General features: G+C 46.6%; 2 protein-coding genes across 3 annotated transcripts; both read right to left on the bottom strand.

Annotated features, from left to right (window-relative positions):
- Positions 1-3,698: 3,698 nt before the first annotated feature.
- Positions 3,699-10,227, bottom strand: LOC112874439. Its single transcript, XM_025937756.1, has 7 exons — positions 8,611-10,227; positions 6,406-7,693; positions 5,945-6,224; positions 5,116-5,223; positions 4,722-5,000; positions 4,204-4,347; positions 3,699-4,117 (listed from the first exon to the last, which is right to left on the bottom strand). Exons 1-7 carry the CDS (start codon positions 9,635-9,637, stop codon positions 3,929-3,931), a joined length of 3,315 nt encoding a protein of 1,104 aa, XP_025793541.1. The 5' UTR covers positions 9,638-10,227; the 3' UTR covers positions 3,699-3,928.
- A 2,842-nt stretch (positions 10,228-13,069) lies between these two features.
- Positions 13,070-20,360, bottom strand: LOC112874438 (phytochrome a). Of its 2 annotated transcripts, none has more exons than XM_025937754.1 (6): positions 20,207-20,360; positions 15,794-17,914; positions 14,723-15,539; positions 14,146-14,442; positions 13,794-14,040; positions 13,070-13,339 (listed from the first exon to the last, which is right to left on the bottom strand). In XM_025937754.1, exons 2-5 carry the CDS (start codon positions 17,853-17,855, stop codon positions 13,824-13,826), a joined length of 3,393 nt encoding a protein of 1,130 aa, XP_025793539.1. In that variant the 5' UTR covers positions 17,856-17,914; positions 20,207-20,360; the 3' UTR covers positions 13,070-13,339; positions 13,794-13,823. The 2 variants fall into 2 exon arrangements, with proteins under 2 accessions (XP_025793539.1, XP_025793540.1); XM_025937755.1 differs by having other exon boundaries at positions 13,070-13,328.
- Positions 20,361-21,539: the final 1,179 nt, after the last annotated feature.

The raw sequence follows: 21,539 nt of genomic DNA, 5'->3' as shown, positions 1-21,539 counted from the left end.
GTCGCCGTCGCTTACCTCTTTTGTTATCTCCACCGGGGGGCATCCCCGCATCGGTAGCGTCGCGCGGGGCTCGCCGTCGCCATCTAGATTCTCGCGGCCTGTGGCTGTGGACGTGGGAAAAGGGGCGGACGGGGATAGGGGCGTCTGGAAATTTCGGGAGCGTCGCCGCATATGCTGCCACCCACTACTAGCGCCTAGCGGGGTGGGACGCTTGTGCCCCTGCGGGAGCACGTCGCCACAGGGGTGTGCAGTGCTGGGGCTGTGGTCGGGCGCGGCCGAGGAGCGAGGATGGCCGCGAGGTCGCGATAGTAGGAGGATCACGGTAAACCTGCGCGGCCGGAAATCTCGGCGACGCTGCTGCGGGATAATCTCGACAAGGGAGGCACGTTGGAGCCCAGTTTGGGCGAGGGCCGCGCGGCTCCTTCCTGCACGGCTTCGTGCAGCCGGCGCTCTTTTTTACCGGCGAGGCGGCAGTAATTAATTGTTTAGGTGGAGAAGGAGACCTATTTATGTAATTTTTCTTTCCTGATGAGGTCTTTTTTGTGAAGTTACAGACGGTTACCCTGCCTTCCTCCACGCTTTGCCAACCAGAGAAAACGACGTACTGGAAGCATACAAGAAAGCCTACTATGATCCATCTTATTCACCCTTGGGCTTGTGCAGAGACGGTAAAATGAAAGCATTTCTTTCGAACGCAACCCGCGTGCACGCCCCGGTCCAAATCGAAATGGAGCAACGTGTCGGAGGCGCCTAATTTTACCTAGTTAGCGACCATGATGGCCGTTACTTTCGATAAATTTGCTATCCCTCTTTGGCTCTTTCGCACTCATGCTTGGTACACAGAGACGTTAGAAAGCACTTCTTTCGGTCACAAGTTCACAACCCCCACGTGCACGTCTCTGTCCCGGTCCAAACCGAAGTGGAGCAGCGTTCGAAACATGCCTAATTATACCTGGTTTAGCGACCGTGATGGTCGTCGTTAGTCAGTTTGCTATCCCTGTTTCCACACATCCACAGCACTGCAATCCACAGCTGGACAGACAATCCACAGCACTGCAATTGGGCGGGCTGCGCGACCCAACTACTGGCGACGACCGATCTAAAACTCGCAGAGGAAGACCCCTTCCGGCCGTGGCGTGCGCAACCTGGTCCGCCCCGGGCGGCCGCGGGCGGAGACGACCGCTCGAGCCGCGGCGCGAGCTCGGCGGCCGGACCGCTGGGGAGTGGGGAGTCGCATGCCAGATAGGACGCATGGAGCTCAGCAAAATAAGAGCCTGCGGCCGTGTCAGGCCAGGCGCCCGTGGGTGGTGCCACGCTGATCAACTCGGCGCGCACGAACGGGTCCACCACGGCGCGCTCGACGAGACGACGAGTTTGAACGAACACTGGCTAGCTACCACCGGCAGCACGGAGTTGCAGCCTTGCAGGTGTATCTGGCCGCGGCTGCGCGCGCACTCGGCCGCTGATTACTCGGCGGCGGTTGCGCGTGCCCGACCGAAGGCAGCTGACATTGGACGGGGCCGTGCGCCATTCACCTTCTTTGCACGAGATGGATAAGCAATTTATCATTAAAGTCTATCAAAATTTACTAAACTCATCTTCTTCTCCCCACCCTGCCATCCTCCGTCCCGCTCTCTCATTCTCCACTCAGGCTGGTGGCTCTCGCTGCCTGCCCACCACCCACAGCCTTCGACCTTGCTGACCCCGATCTTCTTTTCGCTCCTGCCGTCGGCCACCGTCTACCTAGGATCCAACTTCAGCCGGAGCACCACCTTGCCTCCCCCGCCGGCCGAACCACCGACGAACCTCTTCTCTAGAGCTGCCGGCTATTAAAACTCTAACTCTGCCACCTCGACCACCATCCCAATCATCGCCGGCCGCTCCCCCACCTCTCATCCTATGCCGACGTCCTCCTCCCCTAGCTCTTCCTGGAATGATGACGGAGGAGAAAGAAGCAAGCAAGGCGGAGAGTGGAGATGATGGATCCAACAAATAAAAGCTCGTGCACGAATCTTAAATATCGAAAGCTACTTAAAATGCTTTCTTTCGGAAGATATATGGGTTCTGTTGCCCCGCCGCACGCGCGTAGGGCCACGGCCCACGGCCCACGGGCCATACGGGGCGCGGGCCGGCGCAAGCGCGCCGACTCGGCAACGCCTCGCGGCCGCCGCCGTCCACCACGTACAATCCCGATCAGTAGATAGCTAGCGCCCCCCACCCATGCTCTCGAGGAATCTATATCTATCGCTGATCTCTTGCACGCGGAAGGCAAAGGCGCGGAGACTGTCCTGTGCACGGGGATGGGCCGGCGCCAATGATTTGTTTCTCCCGCGCTTCTATGAGACTCCTTCAGTCGAGGCGACGTCGCTATCTGGAACAGAAAAATGGGTGTGCCTTTGCTTATTAGTGCATGATACTGATAGCACACGTCTTGTGTGTTCGGGAAGGATGAGTAGTCTTTTGGTGGCTCGGTAACGCCACACGGTGACACAGATTCGATGAGCATGAGACTATGAGTGCATGCCTTCCAGCTTCTATGGCTGCAGGAAGCTCCCAGCATCCCAGCATGTTCAGGCTTCTGCTCTTCGTCTTCAAACTAAACGATCTACTCTGGACGACAGCACCCAAGATGCCACGCAAATGGCAATTGACGTACTGCAAGTGGGGATCTCGAGAAGAAATAAAATCACGGCAGGTCAGAGGCCGGCCGCGGAGGATTCATCTGGCGGAGTAAACAAAGCCGTTGCTTCAAAAGCATTAGCCATCATATCCCCATTCGCACGCTGCAGGGTGACAGGCATGTTAGCATGTACTAGGTCCGGATGGCCACCGAGTATATGCCACCCATCAGCTTGGTACATCAAATCGATCGCCCTTTGAACGGCAGTGCATTGATGATTAAGGGAAATTGTTGAGACTCGTGTCATTTTTCCCGGAGTGCGTACAAAAGCAAAACTTTGGTCTCATCACACCCCTCCGCCCTCACTTTCTTCAGGACTGTTGCGGATGTGACTGACGCTGACTGTTAAAAGCAACATCATCCTAGACATCATTACCCGCAAGCGTTACCTGAGGCCGGTTTAGTTGCAACCGGAGATACTGTAGCGCATTTGTATTTAACGAATTTTATCTAATTATAGACTAGCTAGGCTCAAAAGATTCGTCTCGTGATGTACAATTAAACTGTGCAATTAGTTATTTTTTTACATACATTTACTGCTCCGTGCATGTGTGCTAAAATTGATGTGATGGAAAGAGACTGTAAAAAATTGGAATTTGGAGGGGATCTAAGCAAAGCCCTGACCGAAGTACAAGTTGGACAGGATTCAAGCTTCAACGGAAAAGATTAGGCATGGCAGCAAAAGCAGATTAAAAAAACGTTTAATCTGAACATACGCTACCTGGCGACCAACTCTTGATAACAATCAGATAAGGCAAGCCAAACCTTGTAAGCTTCGCAGGCAAGCTTTGACAGGCATATTCCTAAACACCCGGCAGTGCAACGAGAGAGGAGAAACGTTCAGAACTTGGGTTAGAACCGTAACACAGGTGCACAGCATGGCACGGCCGCACGGGGTTCAACAATGATCACACCATGTACAACATGACAGCCCTATTCCTAGAAATGCGTTCCAAAGTACCTAAACCAAAATGGCCTGTTACATCGGGGGCTAGAGATGGACAAAAAAAAACCAAAGTTATATTACAAGCACAACACAGGGCATGCTGTGATAGTACATGGCGCATAAGACCACCTGATTGTGGCACCAAGACATGATCAAACCATATCCAGATTTGCCTTTTGGACTTTGGTTGATGCCATGGCTTGGTCGTGGTAGAACATATTGAATCTTGATCTATCAAAATTTCATGGTGCTCAGGTGTCGAGACAAATGTTAAGCCACCCGTGACCCAATAACAATATGCCTCATGAAGATATTGGCTCGTAAGGAAAAGAAAGCCATGGATGTTTCAATGCTTCTGAGGCACTTGGGCGCTTCTTCGGGTTTACCTCTAGAAGGTACGCAACAAACTCGATAAACCCTTGATCAGCCATGGGCAAACGGTGCCGCAAGGATGTCTTTTTGGGAATCAAGTATTCAAGTCTGTTACTTTCCTGAAGCACAGGAAAATGCGAGCTTAAATGTTAATATGAGAAGAGATTCACTAAAATCTACTGAACGAACACTGAGGAGCACAAACCTGATTTCTTTCATACAACATGTGGTTCTTTGTGAAATATTTGTAGGTATCCCGTCCCTGCGCAAGCATAGCTTGTTCTATGGAGCCAATGATGCCCATAACACGTGCAAGTAATGTTGCAGGAGAATCATTTTGGAAAAGGACCTGAAAAGCATAGATGATGCATACATCAGCTCCAGTACTCGATATGAACATATAACAGAAAATAGATAAAACAAGACACCTTCAAACGATAAATGAACATAATAACAAAATGCATAGCTTTCAATCACCAACTTCACTATGTTCCTTATTCCTCTGATTAGCAGTAGTGGCCAATGAATTATAAGTACATGATCTTACTATGACAAGCACCTTAAAAATAGAACCGAGCAGTTAGAAGAGGTATAAAATGAGATATTTTATTTTGTTTTAGTACATTCTTCTCTTGCATTATGTGTTTGTCTGTATCTCCTAATATCATAAGTACAACAGTAACCGGTAAGAACAATAGCAGTCAGCATGCAGTAACCACTTACATTTCCGGTGCAAAGTTCTGCTAATATACAACCAAGTGACCATATATCTATCTTTTTGTCGTAAGGCAAGCCTAGTATAACCTCAGGTGCACGGTAAGATCGTGATTGCACATATGAGCATAGATGATCTGTCTCAAAACAGCTGCTCCCAAGGTCAATGACTTTTATTTCACATCTGCTGTAGCTCTTTACCAATATGTTTTCTGGCTTCAAATCACAGTGAATTAGACCGAGACCATGCAGAAACTGCAGTGCCTCAAGACACTGAATAGCTATTGACTGCATATACAACAAAGGAAAATATTAAGTTGATGTGAAAAGTTGAAGTCACATGTCTGGTTACTGGTGGTTAAACATTAAGTCAACAATAGTGGATATCATAGCTCAGTAATACCTGCAATCTTGGCATTGTGAAGTAAACCTCACCCCCTGATTCTCTATTGAACTTTTGAAATTCATATAAATTTGCCTTCAGAAGTTCACAGACTATCAGTAAATGCTCCTGCAAATAAAACTTCGAATAAGCGCTACAGCATTCACAGCAAACTTTAGTACAAGATTTGACATAAATTTAGAAGACATTTTTTGGGAAAAGGTAATTTATCAACCCTAAACTGAGGCTCAGTTCAATTTTCATTCTTGAACCTCTTCATACACATAAAATGCCTACAAGCAGTTATCTAGCCATTCTAATTGATCAACTTGAAGAATTTCAGAGCACTATACTGAAAACGCAAGATTCACATGCCTGGAATTTACAAACAAATAACCCACCAAATAAATACGGAAATATTTCACAGGATGTGATGCCAAATATTTCACAAACATCAATATGGAAATACCAAGAAATGTGAGCCATTATAATGGATCAATTCTGAATAATATTAAGATGTGCCTTAAATATCTGGATCCTATAAACTGTAAAATGTTGTGGCACACATAACAAAAATGGAATTGTGATATTCAGAGAGTGAAATGTAGAGTGCTGGATAAATTACATGCCGAATCATGTAATTAAGAAACACTCAATTTGACAGTTAAGAGTGGAGTACAAGACGTGTATAGAGCCAGTAGAATTTCAAACATGCCACGACGCAACATTATTATTTACTACTTCAGCGACTCATTAAGATTATGTAGTGAAGTTGTGATAAATTCCAAGACTCAGCGGAAACTAAATTACACTGGAAAGGGATCTATTAAGAGTAAAAGCACAAATTTACCCGGTAGTAGAAGTAATCATACAGACGCAAAAGGTGGTACTTATCAGCAGGATCATGCTTGTTAACATACTTCAGAAGCTTGATCTCATCAAGGCTCTGATCAAAAAAATCTTTGTTATTTTTTATTATTTTGACACAAACATCCATTCCTGTGTGCAAATCATGTGCCTGGATAGCTTTGCTGAATGCAGCTGAACCCAAATACTCTGAGACATGATAACGCCCAGCAATGACAGAATTGAGAACAACATGGAAATTTTTGTCTTCCTCAAAGCCAGTTCTGTCATATTGTTAACAGGAAACAATGTTAGAAGAGATAAAATCCTCCAAGAAAAAGGAAGTGTAAGTGTTGCACGGTGAACACAGGCATAGTGGAAGGATAATAAAGAACTGGAAATCACGACATCATTTTTATGCTTTACCAAAATTAAAAGATGGAACAAATATTTAAAGAGCAGTACCTGTTTTTTCTATGCACAATCTTAAGATTGAAAGTTTCAAACTCTTCCTCCTGCGCCTTTATCTGTCTAACTTGCTCTTGCAATGCTGCTGCTTCCTCGTCATCTAAGGTGGTTCCAGTGTCTTCTTCTTGTGCGTCGTCTAGTTTGTGATGCCGAACATTGGTTGTGTCCTCCGTTTCATCGTACGATGCACTTGAATTTCTCGATCTGACAACATCAGACGTCATTTCATCTCTAGAGCTCCTTAGAGAAGACTCACTGTTCTTTTTCCTCCACGTGGCAAGCATATCATCTGATACCATGCCATTTTGACATTCATCAGGATCATTAATGCAATACATTTCATCCTTCTTTGACCACAAAGATTTAGCATCAGAGTCATGATTTTTCCCAGAATGCAGTGGTGGAGGAAAAGAAAATCCACCATCAGCTGCTCCAGGTGGCAGATTGACCTTCTGGATATCAGCAGCATAATTGATTTGGTCATGTTTAGCTCCTTTACCACCTATTCTCTTCTTTTCAGTTTCCTGCTGAGAATGTCTTTTTGCACTAACACTAAGGCTGCTCTCGTTGAAGTATTCAATATCCCCTTCGCTGCTACCTCCAATCAGACTTTCCCGCACCTCACTTCCAATGTCAGCAGCATCACTGCTTATCCCAACACCAATCGACCTAACAGAGCCATGCTGATCATCCTCCACAAAAGGGTCATCAGGATGGGGTCGTTCAGAATCATTAAGGAATTTTCCATTCGCTAACATACCTAATTCACTGTTCTGCGACACAAATCCCTGCCAGACTGGTTCAGAATGCATCAAATTAAGCTCTTCGGGATCCAAAAGTTGACCATCATACTGAACCATCATATCATTATCAGGAATTCCATGCACCATTGGCCCCACCGAAGTGCCTACTTGTGCAATATTCTTTCCATGAAAATATTGCTCACCAGATATGTAGGAGTCTTCCTCAACAAATGACTGGTCATCATCTTCGTCCTTTGTGGGGCGATCATGTCGATCAGGCCCTCTTGTGTGGCCAGTTGCCTTCTCATTGTCGCTAGGATAGTCAATCTCATGCGCTAGAAACCAGGTTTCATCCTCAATTGGTTGTCGGGTGTAGCCAACATCATCATCGTCATCATACTCATCGGAGTCCCAATATTCACCAATTGGATATTCAAGCGTATCATCACCGATTGTTGCAAAACCAGATACCAGGTCAGAAGTGTCCTCTGCAATACCTTGACTGACAGACAACCAACTATTGCCAATTGGTCGCCTTCCACCTGAATATGTTCATGCAGAGGTCAATGTTCAGGAGACAAACAATTAGCAAATCTAGACGTATAACACACTCTGATAAAGTTTAAATTAAAATAACAGCATTAAAGTCAATTGGAGTTATCACGTCATACTTATAGAAACACAATTTCCTAGAAGATGAATGGAGAGCAAAACAATTACAGAAACATGAAACATCAGTCAATGATCCTGCGCGAGGGGAAAGAATGAAAACACTAATTTAAACAATTGAATTATGAAACATGGATGGTCACTAATAATCTATACACAAAAGAAGCATTCATTACAAATGACACATGTACTTCAGACTTCTGGAAAACAAAAACCTCATAATTTTCTCACATGATAGTGGCACTAAAGGATCCATGGCATGAATAAGTTAAGTGTCAGTAATGTACTACTGACACCAATATGCAAAGATTTCACAAGGTCAGTTGTGCTTCTTTTTATTATAGCAAAAGTAGAGGAATAAATTACAGAAACTACATCAACTGATGTCCTTAGTTGGTCCCAAATATGATATAAATCACATGAACATTAGCCGAATGTCCAAGTTTTCTGGCCTACACAACCAAAGTCAAAATTATGCAGTGACTTTTGAACAATGGATCTTTTTTCAAACAGCACAGTGCGCAATAATCACAACAGCTCACTGGAATCCAGAACAAATCAAGTAGTCAACCATTGCCTTCCAGCACACAAATACTTCACAATTTCCAAAGCCTTTTTGCCATAACAAAGATAGATTGGTAGAGACAAAAAATGTCTTGAATTAGATCCTAGTATTATTGCAGTGGCATATGTTTGCACAGAACTGAATTAACAAATCATATTGAACACCATGTAACACTGCTTGCCTAGTAGTTTGAACTCAGTACCATGTAACTCACTAGCAACATACCTGAAGATGTTATTTCTTGCCCGATTGGAACATCGAGATAAGACCCAATCATAAAGGCATGATCAGCAGCACTAGATTGCTTGGCTCCAGATCCATGATGGTTTATCTTGTCCTCCCAGTTCATATTGACTAACTTATCTTCAGACTTGAGCCTCACAGGGGGTAACTTGGGAAGCTCCTCACGCTGGTTATCTCCAACAAGCTGCAGATCAAAGCAGCGGTCAGCCACCTGATCTGTACCCTGGGACTTTTCAAAGTAATATTGCCTGTTCCCTTCATCAAGTTGTCCTTTCACTGCTTTTCCAACACCATCTGCACTAATGCTCTTCTTTAGTTCTTTCTTCTCATTTTCGTGGTGTGTACCATTGTAGCTAGATGACGGGTTTTCTGCAGGGAACGGAAGCACTGTCTTAACTGTGCAGCCATTCAAGATCTCCTCTTTTTCTGGAACCAGATTTTTATCCCTGGAATGACCCTGTTCGTTGGTTTCAGCTCTCCCGGTAGCATCAACTTTTCCCTTCCCTCTTCCAAACGAGGCTTTTTGCTCCAGCACCGGGCCAGGCTGCTCAGTCCCAACGCCTCGATCCCTCTTCTCTGCGATCATCGCACCACGTCTATGTCTTGGCACCTCCTCCGACACCAGAAGCTCGGCCAGCTGCTCTGCTGTGCTGTTCGCAATGCTGAAGGTCCAAGGATACAGATCCCCCATGTTGTTCTCCTGAGGCTGGCCTATCCCGGAGCCCTTCCTTCCATCCGACCCATTCGGCAGAGCTCCCACATCAATCTCCTTCACGATGAACTCCCTCGATGAGTCTGCGCTCCTCACTGACGCAGCGCCCTTGGGCCCTACATTGGAGCCCACCGAGTCCTCCTGCTCCTCGTCCTCTTTCAGCTCAGCGCCGCGCCTCTGCGTGGCTGTGCCGTTCGAATCGCCCCGGCCAGTGAGCTCCCCGCGGAGAGCAGCCTCCGCCTTGGCGAACCGGTTCTTCCGCAGGAACTCGAGCACCAGATCGATGTTCTCCGACATGGTTCCCTCCAATATCAGCTAGCCCAGAAGCGAGGAAATGCTTACACAAAGGCCGGAGACGAGCTGAAGGCAGCGCCTTGTCAGAGACCCGAACCGGCCGAGTCGAAGCTCCAGACGCCCGGAGACTTGGGAAGCCGCCCAATGCTGCGGCGCCGGCAGCCGCAGATCGGCGCCCCTGCCTCGGAAACCCCGCGGCGAATCGAGCTTCCGGAGAGCTCCTCGGAACCGCAGGGCCTCAGCGAGACGAAATGAAACCCGCGCGGCGGACCCCCTAGGCGAAGCGCGGACCGGCACCCGCAGTGCAAGCGCGAATCCGCTGGGGGCACCACGAGGCGAGTGCCGCGGAAACCCTAGCAGCCGTCCCCGCACCCCGCGCCGGCGCGGGCACGACGAGGGCAGGGGCGGGGGAGGGGGAGGTGGGGGGCAGCGCGTGGGGTGGGGCCCGGCCGGTCAGCGGGGCCCGGCGCCGCCGAGAGCGGAGGGCTGCCGGGCGGGAGCGGATCCGGCGGCGGCGTGGCAGCGGCGGCGGAGCAGGGGGCGGGGAGGGCGCATCGGGTGGGGGGGATCAGGGCGCGGCCGGCGCGGCTGGGGGCAGCATATTCGGGGGGGTGGTGGTGGTGTGCGTGCGCGAGACCGGAAAGGGCAGCCCCGAGCCCCCAGCGAGAAAAGGAAAAGAAAGGGAAATGGGAAGTTTTTTTTTTTTTTGGCTTTCGTCCCGTTCCAGCTCGGTTTGGTCGCTTGCGCTCGGGCTGCGGGGCGCCGATCCGCACTGCGCAGATAAGCTTTATTTTTTGGGGGCGTCTAGTACGTTGCAAACCGTAGCTTTGGGCGTTCAAAACTCCCCCTGGTCCCGGTCCCGTGTGGCCGTAGTGGCTGGCTGTGGCTGGGCTTGAGCCCTGGCGCCAGGCTGAAGTGAGATCCGTGGCTGGGAAGGGCTGTGGACGGAGTGGAGAGGAAACCGGTTCGTGCGACCGTTCGGCGGCCGGTGGCCGACCTGGGTCTGTGCGGGTCCTGTCAGAATTTTTCTATCACTGATTGGCAACGAGAACGGGGAACGGTCGCCCCGGATGACAGTCCCTGTCTTGGTTTTTCAATTAATAATAACGGCAGTCCTTTTCTTGTTGAAATTGTAAGATAGTTTTCTAAAAAATGTATGGCCAGTCGATTTTTGTTTCCACCGTATGGTCTTGATGCCGTGATAAGAATTTTGTTTACTCCATACTAATAATATCAGCGCTCAATGCTAGCATAACACTGATGAATTCTTTTTCTAACTCATTATTCTTGCTTCAAAGAAAAAGATGAATCGTGACACTGCAAAAATCATATTTAAGTTCGATCATGGAACTTTTTTATCACGAAAGAATAAATATTCAGAAGACTTTAGCTCAAGTACACACGGGCGATTGGTTGATGAGCTCTATTCTATTTTATGCTTGTAGCAAAAAGAATCATGCTGAAAACTTTGCAATTAGTTTTCCTTATTGTGATAAATAGTTGACTTTGTGCACCTCGTAATATATAAGAAAATTTGGCCAAGGCTACTTTAGATTCCAGTTAGACGGATTCTTGTCGAGGCTTACCGTGCTAGTACCGTTAGCAGGACGTTGTCTGGATCTCGTTTTTGAATTAAAGTTCAATGAGGCGGCACCGTCCTGTTTGTCCACTAACAGAAATCCAGTTCAACTGCCAAACCTCGGTTCGTTGGGCTCGGAAACGAGATAGTGCACTGGTCAAAGCATGGTGCGGTCACTACTAAAGCGGACGCACCCAACGGGCAACGGTTGAACCGTCCCGTCCCGCAGGACGGCCGAGGGATGCCGCCCTCTTTCCCGTTTCCTGTGGCCGCGAGTAATGAGCTCCGACAACCACCACCCCGTATCCTCGCCACCTGATTGGCGCTGGATCGGAGCAAAGACCAAAAATTCCAGTTATCAGGTCAGTACTCAGTACAGCCCCTGCGTTTCGAGTCGACGACGGCGGCGTGGGGGCTGTCGGGTACTCGGGTTGAGCTCGGGGGCGGGCCGGCGACTCTGCAGTCTGTCTGCACCGCCTCCGTCCGTGGATTTTTGTCCAGAAGACCCGAGCGTTTCGCCCGGTGATTGATTTCCAAGCGCTTTTTTCCGTGCGGTTACAGTGGGTGAACGGCACCGGGTGTCTGCCCTGTTCCCGTGAGAGGACAACAGCGACGTCCCTTGGATAAAACAGTGATCCAATTGTGACAGCGATGGTACAGCTGCTCGGGCCACCCCCGAAATGAGTTTTCTGCGGCCGGCCTGGGCTGTAATCTCAGCGTGCTCTGGGTCCTCGGTCTCACATGATCGCCGTGACCTCCTTGAATGCGCCGAGTGTCAGCTTGTCAGGCAGGGGAACCTGGAGGCTGGATGCCCTTTGCCAGCACCTGCATCCGCATGTTGCAGGTTCAGGCCGCCGCTACTCGATGTGCAGCCCACGGCCCTGTCCCACGCGGACCGGACTTGATGTCCTGGTCTCGTTCTTTTCTTCTTGCAGCTGGAATTCTCCAATCAATGCTAGGTGCTAGCAGGGTTTAGGGACCGCGTGGGTATCCGACATGAACTCAAGGAGGTCTACAGCCATGGCGGCGGCGACCGCTTGTTAGCGGCAGCAGAAATGGAAACGGCGATGGGGGCGAAGCGCAAGTGCGCAACGGTCCGCACGGCTCGCGGGCGCGGTCCGTGATAGTTGAACGGCTGCCTGCGCGGCTAGCCTGATTCGAGCCCAACACGAAGCCCGCTCCCTGTTTCCGGGTATGCGAATAGCCACGAGCCCACGGGCCTCGAGCACGGGGGCAGAGCCGTTCACGTAGCGGTGAGCCGGTGAGGATAAGGTGCGTTTGGCAGCTTTGCATGCATAAAATAGGTAAAGCTGAAGCCAAAATAAGCTATAACAAAGGAGCCTAAGGGTGTGTTCGTTTTCTGAGATGTAAAGTTTAGAGGGTCACATCAGAAAGAAAAGTTTAGAGGGATCACGTCAAAGAGAATCTTGTCATTTAGAAGTATTAAATAAAGTCTAATTATAAAACTAATTGCAGAACTCCAGTGCTAATTCGCGATATGAATCTAATGAGATATATTAGTCCATGATTAGCGGATGATTACTGTAGCATCACTGTGGTAAATTATGGATTAATTAGGCTCATTAAATTTGTCTCGCGAATTAGCATCCAGCTGTGCAAAAAGTTTTATAAACAGATTTTATTTAATACTTCTAAATAGCAAAATTCTCTTTGATGTGATGGGTCTAAAATTTAAAAGGTAGAAAACGGGACCTAAGTTTAGTTTGACCTGCCAGTCAACTTCCCTTATCACGGATAGCTCTGAAAAAATTCTTGACTTGGGTACACCACCTGCACAACCAGTACAAGCACGGCGCATGGCCTGATGCCTGATTGGCAGAAACAGGACACCAATCTGCAGCTAAAATTGACGCTTTATTCATGTTAACTTAAACTTGAAACTTACACGGAAGGATTTTCTGTTTCTGAAAGGATAAAAAAACTACACAGTTGGATAACAGGTAGAAACAGGGCAGAAATACAGGGCCTATTATGCCCGTACAACCTTTTCCACCCTGACAAACAACCATACAAGTCAAACTTATTCATGCATTCAGTGGCCCTACAACCTGCAGCATTCCCATTCTCCACGAACCATCTGGTTTTCCGAATGAACTGAAAGAGAGCTGGAATAAGAGCCAAAATAAAATTCTTAAGCGAAAAATTAACATCGCTTAATATTGAAAACTGGAAATTGTTTAAAGAAAAGCACACATGAAACAAAATGCATCACGATATAAATAGACCATTAATCAGAATCAGCCACATAGTTAACCTCTATACTGTATTAATTTTCTCTGAATATGCAGGAGATCTATGTATCATTCCCCATCATACTGAAAACATGGGTATATTATTCATTCATCATATAGCCATAGCAAGATTTTTGGGAAATGACAGAATATTTCAACCTTAAGTAAGCAATTCAAGATTAAATGTTCTACTGGCAGGTATCAATCACAAACCCCACTTTAGTATGTGTAACAGAGCAAAAATCAAGTAAGGAGTTGCATAACCAGCGGTTGAGTGGAAACAAACACAGCAGATAACCTTAGCCCGTTTACAAACTAGTGAACATACCATTCGAAACCACTTGTTGCAGTGTTGGCTTCAATGTCCACCGGCGGCAGGAGCAGAGGCAAGTTCCACGGTAAGGATGAAGGTTGACATGCCAGCTTCCCTCAGGTGACGAATATCACCATTCATGAGCCTCAGAAGGTTTCTAGAAACAAGAAGGCTCAACCCCTCTTCTGACTGTTCCTTATTGTCCTCCTCGTACATTTGTGATAGTATTTCTGCTGGAACACCTGTTCCCTGGTGCTTGATCCTGAATATTCATAAACACAAGAGTAGCTTTACTTTAAACATTCATACTTCAGAATTTAATTATCAGAAACAAGTGTATGCATGCAAATTTGAGTGGCCGGTGTACCTAAGCTCCAGGTCTATGAGATGGAGGCTTTCCCCAATGCTGTTCTTAGTCAGTTTGGAAGAGATATCAACAGAACCTCCAACAGGAGAGAACTTCACCGAAACAAATAGGAAGTCAGAGAGGATCTGCTGGATTCGAATACCATCCCCGTACACTTTTTGCTTCATGAATCTCTCTGGCAGGTTGCAAGAAACTCTGATCCCTTTATCCTGGCAACCTATCAGTACTTGACTGACTGCAGCCACCACCACATCTTGCAACACAAATTCAGCCATATCCAAATCCAAACAACTTGACCTGTGGACACAATGATAGAGAAATATAGAGTTTATAGTAACTCATATGACTATAAGGTTCAGTATTTAGTGAAAATAAAACAAAGAGTGATATCATTAACCTACAGTCAGAAAACTGACAAATAACAAATGTAGATGAAATTACAAGAACCTAATAGAACAGTTGAAAAGTTTTATTCTTACTTGTCAGTAATGTTATCTTGATCTAAGTCGGAAAGTATTAATAAATGCAGATGAAATTACAAGAACCTAATAGAACAGTTTAGAAGTTTTATTCTTACTTGTCAGTAATGTTATCTTGATCTAAGTCGGAAAGTATCTTGTTTAGCTGGTGATGACAACTATCTGCAACATGGACCTGCCTCATCTGCTCTTCATTCAGACCTGTGCTCTTGAGTGCTTCCCTAGAGTAAAGCATACCTGAGAGAGGTGTGTTGATGGCATGTCGCATGTACGAGAAAGCCTTCAGCCTTCTCACTGCTGTTTGTTCCGAGGCTTGCTGCACATGTAGTGCATGCTGCAGCTCATCACTAGGAACATGAATGAAACAGAACACTCCAGTGACAACACCATCTGCATTTACTTTTCTGTTCACTGAAAGAAGACACTCAATGTGCTTCCCATTTCGATCGAAGAAGCCAAATGGAGCCTTTTCTGCCTCGTCACCGGCTAATGCACTATTGATGATAATGCAAAGACGCACAAATGCATCTTTGTTCTTCAAAAGGCAGGAAGCATTACTGCTATCAAAAACCTCACCAAGGAGCATCTTATCAATCACCTCATCTCTGTGCCACCCGGTAAGCTTGGTCATCGCTGCATTCCACTCAGAGCACCACCCAAATTGGTCAGCACCAAATATGGGAGGAATGAGTGGGTTCGGGTTATGAACGATTGCCTTGTAGTCCCCTTCAACACGAGTAAATTTGTCCATGACCAACTTATGAACAGTCATATCCTGGGCTACAAAGCACACCCCAACAACATGGTCATGAAGGTCACGACTGGCACAGGCATTTACAACCAAGATAACAGGGCCATCATCCCTCTTGGAGCCATGTGTTTTCAACTCAAATCGAACTTCCTTCTCTTCTCTGCCTGCTCGAATGAAGAAATATTTAGAAATCAATACATAATAATAATTAATAATTTAGTCTTTTTTGTGAGGGTTGACTATTAAATGACAATCAAATGTAGCAGATAATAAATTAGGTTCTTGACACCTAAAGTTTCTTTTTTTTGGGGGGGGGGGTGGGGGGGTGGCGGGGGGTTCCGATAAATAATGCTGTCAGATAAGGATAGAACCAAAGACATTAGAAATATACTAAAGCAACTAGAGTGAATCCACTCACCCTGCAGAGCCAAGTATAGCATCCTCTGAACAGTTGATACAGAAGAATCTTCCACAAGTGTAAGTATGTGTCTTCCTATAGCCTCATCAACTCTCAATCCTGTCAATTCTGCTACCTTTTGATTCCACCCATTGACCAATCCATTGCCATCTACTGCTAAGATTGGAACAGTTGCTGTTTCCATCAGGCGAACCATTTCACTTGTCACTGCCTGCAATTCAGCAAGCCCATCAAGTTTGAGATCACCAATCTGGTTATCTAAACCAGATGTCTGGGCCGGCTTTGTGGCATCATTCAGCGTACCTCTAAGTATAAGTTGCAATGAGTGAATAGCATCCATCTCGTAGTCATTCCATGGCAAACTCTTCATCTTGACAACCTCAAGGAATGCCTTGAAGGACAACCTTGGGTGCATCCTTCTGTTGTCGTCCTTGTCAGATGGATCATGCTTTGCACCTCCCCATTTAATTTCAGCAGCTGTATGTGACCTGAACCAGAAAAGAATATCCTTGGAAGTGATCTTAGCCACTGCCATTCCACAAATCATGTCACCAAGGGAGGCAGCTCCTGGATATCCAGCATCCTGGAGGCTGTCAGTACTCAAGCCAGTGGAATCCCTATGAACTTCTGAAAGCCAGAAGGCAATATCACGTATCTGAGATTCAGTTGGAGCCGTTTGAAGACGCCATACTTTGTCCCCATACAAAAGAGCAGCACCATCACATCTAACTAGGTCCATGATATTTGGACTCCCAGATATGATACTCAAGGGAGATGCTTCCCTGAATAGCATGTCAGAGAGCATTGTTTGCATTCGTAGAATGCTTTTCTCTCGTATCTGCTTCTCCAATTCAAACTCCTTGTTTACATGGACAGCAAACACTTGTGCTAAGAATTCACAGGCATACCTCAGTGGAAACGGGACATATCTGGGGCTCTCATGATGACAAACAAGGAGACCCCACAGCCTCTTCTTCTGCTGCTGCTGTGGTTGTTCAGGATTGGGTTCATCATCCTCTTCATTTTCATTGACCACAACAGCCATGACAAGGGATGCAATTGAGTTCATGTTCTCCATATACTGAAGGTGACAACTGTGTGGTGCTCTAAGAGTTGAACCACACAAGCTAATATCAATGGAGAGTGCTTCATCTTCAAGAATCTTCACAGATCTTGCACGACAATCACAGATCATTCGTACTTTGTTCTTCATGAAAAGGAACCTTGCAGCTTGAGGGATATCAGTGGCCGGATAGTGAAGGCCAAGATAAGGCTCAATACCAGGTTTTGTGATCTCCGCAAAGACCTCCCCATGCTCATCTTCATGGAACTTGTAAGCCATCACCCTGTCGTAACCTGTAAGGTCGAAGACTTCCTTAACCACGGTATTGCATAAGGCCTCCATGCTCCCACCTGGTAGTGACTGAATTTTGGAGATTGCCTTAGCAGCAAGCTTATAAGACTGCAAAGCCCCAGCAGCAGTGGCAGGAAATTCTGTAGGTTTTACAGGCTCAAAATCTACCACCAGACAACCAGTTGCCCTATGAACAATGGCATAGAATGGCTTGCCTGAGGTCTTGCATTGGACTAGGATAGGATTCAGCAAAGAAACGTCAGCAAATCCTAGTGCCTTTTGTAGTGCTGTGGCACCTGGGTCAGTGAAAAGGGACCGCACATTGGTACCGATTCCTAGCTTTGGGGGATCATCAACATTAGGCACAGCATGGCTGACTGTTGTAAGCATTTCCGGAGCATTCTCACTGAATGCAATAACCCTGAAGCTCTTCTCATCAAGGGCCAACAAGCAACCAAATGGTTGGATTAGCTTTCCTCTCTGAATGTGCTGCAAGTAAGCTATGACCTTCTCTGAACGCCCTTGCTGCTCAGGTGGGCCACTCCGCTGCGCTTCAACCAACTTGGAGTAATCAAAGGAATCACCAGATTCTTCATACTCTGCATTGAGTTCAGCATCAAGGGTTGTTTGTGCTAATATCCTTGCTCGTGAGTTCTGGCGAGTCCTGCTGGATGAACTGGAACACTGAGTAGGCCTTGAGGAAGACATTTTCTGTCTCAATCTCAAATACTTGAAGCACTCAACCACTGGATATCACTCCTCCTGAACTGGTAAATGGGCAATGGAAAACATAAATCAGTAAAATAGAAAGTTACAGCACCCCCAGTGAGGTGCAAAATCAAAGATTTTCTCGGTGTACTACAACAAATGCGAAGATTCAAAGCACAAGACAAGTCCCTGTTGCAAGAGTAGATCATGAAAGGGATTTTCTTTTGTTTTTCCAGGCCTCAATAAAATATAATTAAAAATTGCAAACATGGATCACAAAAGTAGATCTTTCAGATAAATATTTAATCTTCCAATCAGAGAGCCAAATTTTTATTCAGCACACAAAAAGTACTGCTTGGCTAGCAGAAGAATCCTGAGCTTATCCAAGTTGTAATTTTGATCAAGAAATGTTAAAATACTTATCACACTGGGAATCATGGATGTACCCCTTGGGCTATTGAACATCAAATGCCTATGAACAGAACTAGTGCTGCTAGAGCATCTTCAACCATTTCTACTTCTTATTTGCCAACCAATCTAATAGATAGCTCATGAGTCTTTCTCCAATGGTCTAGCTTTAAGCTGCCATCGTGGGTTGCATACTTTATATAATTTTATGAGAAACCAGTGAAAGAGGAGGTGGGTGTGGGTGGGACCCCGATTGATCTTGGAATCAGTTAGAGACTAGCTCTTCCCTCTCCTCCATTCCTCTCTTCTTCATGTAATCAAAAAGTTGAGGTCGTACAAGACCTAGGTGGTGTGTAACAGTTAGAGACACCCTTATACGTGGTCCTTGGATGAAGCTCTAAGTATCATATTTGTAGATAAAGCAACAATTGGTAAACAAGAATAATAAGATCAAGTTCATTTACCCCATTAACGGCAAATGAGGTTTCTCAGATTGCAATTTCTCCATTTCTTTTATAATATTTTTTCAACAATTCATCTAGCAACGCGTAGGTAGATATAAAAATATCACCGTATTCATATTTGAAAATACTTTCCAAAAATTATGACTTCTTAGCTATGGACAATATAATATAAAGAGAAACAAATTGCCAGAGTTTTTGGAGATCACATATTCTTCTGATATGAATAGAGTATTAAACTGTCATTTTTCTCACGAAAATTAAAGTGCATATATCGTTCAGACATGTAAAGTAACTAACTAAGGCTCTTCTGTTTTAGTATAATAGTACAATATGTGTACTATTTTCAGCAAATGGGCCAGAGATATCATAAAGCAATATAGCTTAGCTTCTCAAACTGGAGCAACAAAATTTTGGAGGAAATAACCTTGGACAAAGGGTGAATAATACTGTCTGAAACGTCCAGTAGTACGCTATTCTGGAGCAAGATTTCATTTCATATTCTTCCCAACAGATGGGGGCTTGAAGTTTTCACTTCAGTGACATGAGAAAATCTCTCGAAAGGTGGCACAGTTCAGCAAGCGGAGTTCACAAACATATATCAGGAAAACACATACAGCTAACTTGGAGAACCTAACAGAAAGTAGGATAACACAGTGCTAACAAACAACACAAGGCATCAGCCACAAAGAACCCCAGGAAAGCAGGTCAATTGATCCCCATTTCCTGCTCCCCCTGATCAAGATATTGCCCCGGTGCTGACTTGCTCTTACTTTTCCCCCTCGTCCTTTTTGGTCCTATCCTCTTTCATGTATCGAGTCTTTCGTGTCTTTCGTGTCGGGAATTTCATTTGGTGACAAGGACATGAATGGGCATGGCACATGGACAGTGCCGACTGCCGAGAATGCAAGAACCACCAGGCACTGGAAAACGCCAGTTGGCCACGAAATGGACTTGCAGCACCCCTTCTCCTCCCGCTCACGATACCAGATCAGCTTAACAGCGACAGACACTATCCTTTCGCTAGCCGTCAAGAACCCCAGAAAAGAAAGGAGTTTCCTTTTTTTAAAAACAATCGTGTATGTGGGAAGAAATTCCAGAAAAGGGGGTCTCGGGATACTCATCTTCCATTATCTAAACACTAGCATACTATATTTGCTAATCGCAGCCACCCAATACGCGTATGATGTCAAGACTAACCAGAAACGCAGAAGAACTAACCTTCTGCAGCTCCTGCTTCTCCATCCCCCCTAAAATCCAACAACCCATCAAGCAATCCTTCTAACGAATGAATAAGCGTCTCTCCTGCTGATTCGTCCACACCCAGACGGAAGCAAGAGCAAGAGCAACGCGGCGGAGCTGCGGAGGATCAAGTGACCAGGCCGGGACCCTCACCGCAACCCGTGCCCAAGAACATGAGCCGACGACGATTAAAGCTGGGCAACAGGGGAGGGAAGAGTAGAGGAGGGGAGAGGAGCGAACCTACGGTGGCGGAGGAGCGCGAGCGGAGTGAGCTCTGGAGCAGGAGGACGACGCCCATCCCCGGCGACTCTCGCTCGGCGAACAAGTACGCATAAATAGCGGGCGGGGTGGGGGCGCTGCCGGTCGACGGCTGGGGCCCGGGGGTAGGGTCGGGGTCGGCGGGCGCCCATGCCCGGCGCGGGTGGGGGCGCCACCGGCAGGTGTCGAGCGCTGGTTCGAGCCGGCAGTTTGTTTACCCGGTTTAGCAAGCCGCAAGCGGGTCATCCTCTCCTCCGCCCGTGGCCCTCGCCGGTCGAACTCACCGGTTACTACTGGGTCTGTTTAGTTCCTCACGTAAAGGTAAATTTTTTTTGCGTTTACAGCATTTTTGTCTTTACGCATCTAAACGGATCGGCACATTTTTTTTTTGGCATTTGGGCCCTGTAAACGTAAAAAAAATTTGCGACGGAATGTTGCCAATTTGAAGTACTAAATGAAGTCTATTTATAAAACCTTTTGCATAGATGGGCTGTAAATCGCGAGACGAATCTAATGATGCTAATTAATCCATGATTAAGCAATAATTAGCGGATGGTTACTGTAGCATCATTGTTGCAAATATGGATTAAGTAGGCTCATTAGATTCGTCTCGCGATTTACAGCCCATCCATGCAAAAAGTTTTGTAAATAGACTTCATTTAGTACTTCAAATTGGCAAGATTCTTTTGAAAATTTTGCGTTTACGGCTTTTTTGCGTTTACGGGGTGGGAGCCGTAAACGCAAAAACTTGTAAACTTTTACAGCCGCCATTTTGCGTTTACACATTTTTGCGTTTACACACGATCTAAACAGGGCCACTACTCTTCTCATCTTCTGACGCGCCATGCTGCTGCTGCCTACTTTTATCGGCGCGAGGTTCTCCTCTCCAATTTGCACTAGTGTACTAGGCTGATTTGGGCAACCTAGGCACCACGTAGTGATTAAACAACTTGTAGCGGCGTCGTCGTCAGTACTAAAAACACAGCGTTGTACGGACGCCCCGTGGAATCAGGGTGGGTGGATGGTTAACGGATCGATGAGGTTAGGGTTAGGGGGAGATTAGCCTAAGCGTAACCTCTTCATCAGCTTTGTGCTTTAACCGTGTGCAGTGTGCGGCTGCGCAGCATCATGCAGCGCCAAAGTGCCCCAGCTCCAAGCTGGAGCTGACGCCGACAGGCGGGCAGTGGATAAAATCGTCGAGCTGACTGCAAAGCTCCGGCGGCCATCTCCTCGTCGGCCTGTTTCCTTCTCTGGGAAACGTTTCTTTCTTTCTTCGGGTCCGCCGCCGTGGCTTGCCCTTCTCGGGGATGGGGCT

Source organism: Panicum hallii, chromosome 9 (assembly GCF_002211085.1).
Source record: "Panicum hallii strain FIL2 chromosome 9, PHallii_v3.1, whole genome shotgun sequence".
In the NCBI taxonomy this organism is placed as follows: domain Eukaryota; kingdom Viridiplantae; phylum Streptophyta; class Magnoliopsida; order Poales; family Poaceae; genus Panicum; species Panicum hallii.
Note: the sequence above shows the minus strand (reverse complement) of the source record. Positions and strands in the feature narration are given on the sequence as shown.

Excerpts from the sequence above, each read along its gene's own strand:
- LOC112874439 (XM_025937756.1), bottom strand. The coding sequence starts at position 9,637 with ATGTCGGAGAACATCGATCTGGTGCTCGAGTTCCTGCGGAAGAACCGG. Across the intron at positions 6,225-6,405 it reads ATTGTGCATAGAAAAAACAG|AACTGGCTTTGAGGAAGACA; the intron begins GTACTGCTCTTT and ends ACAATATGACAG. Across the intron at positions 5,224-5,944 it reads ATGATTACTTCTACTACCGG|GAGCATTTACTGATAGTCTG; the intron begins GTAAATTTGTGC and ends TTTTATTTGCAG.
- LOC112874438 (XM_025937754.1), bottom strand. The coding sequence starts at position 17,855 with ATGTCTTCCTCAAGGCCTACTCAGTGTTCCAGTTCATCCAGCAGGACT. Across the intron at positions 15,540-15,793 it reads GCTATACTTGGCTCTGCAGG|GCAGAGAAGAGAAGGAAGTT; the intron begins GTGAGTGGATTC and ends TCATTCGAGCAG. Across the intron at positions 14,041-14,145 it reads CTCATAGACCTGGAGCTTAG|GATCAAGCACCAGGGAACAG; the intron begins GTACACCGGCCA and ends ATGAATATTCAG.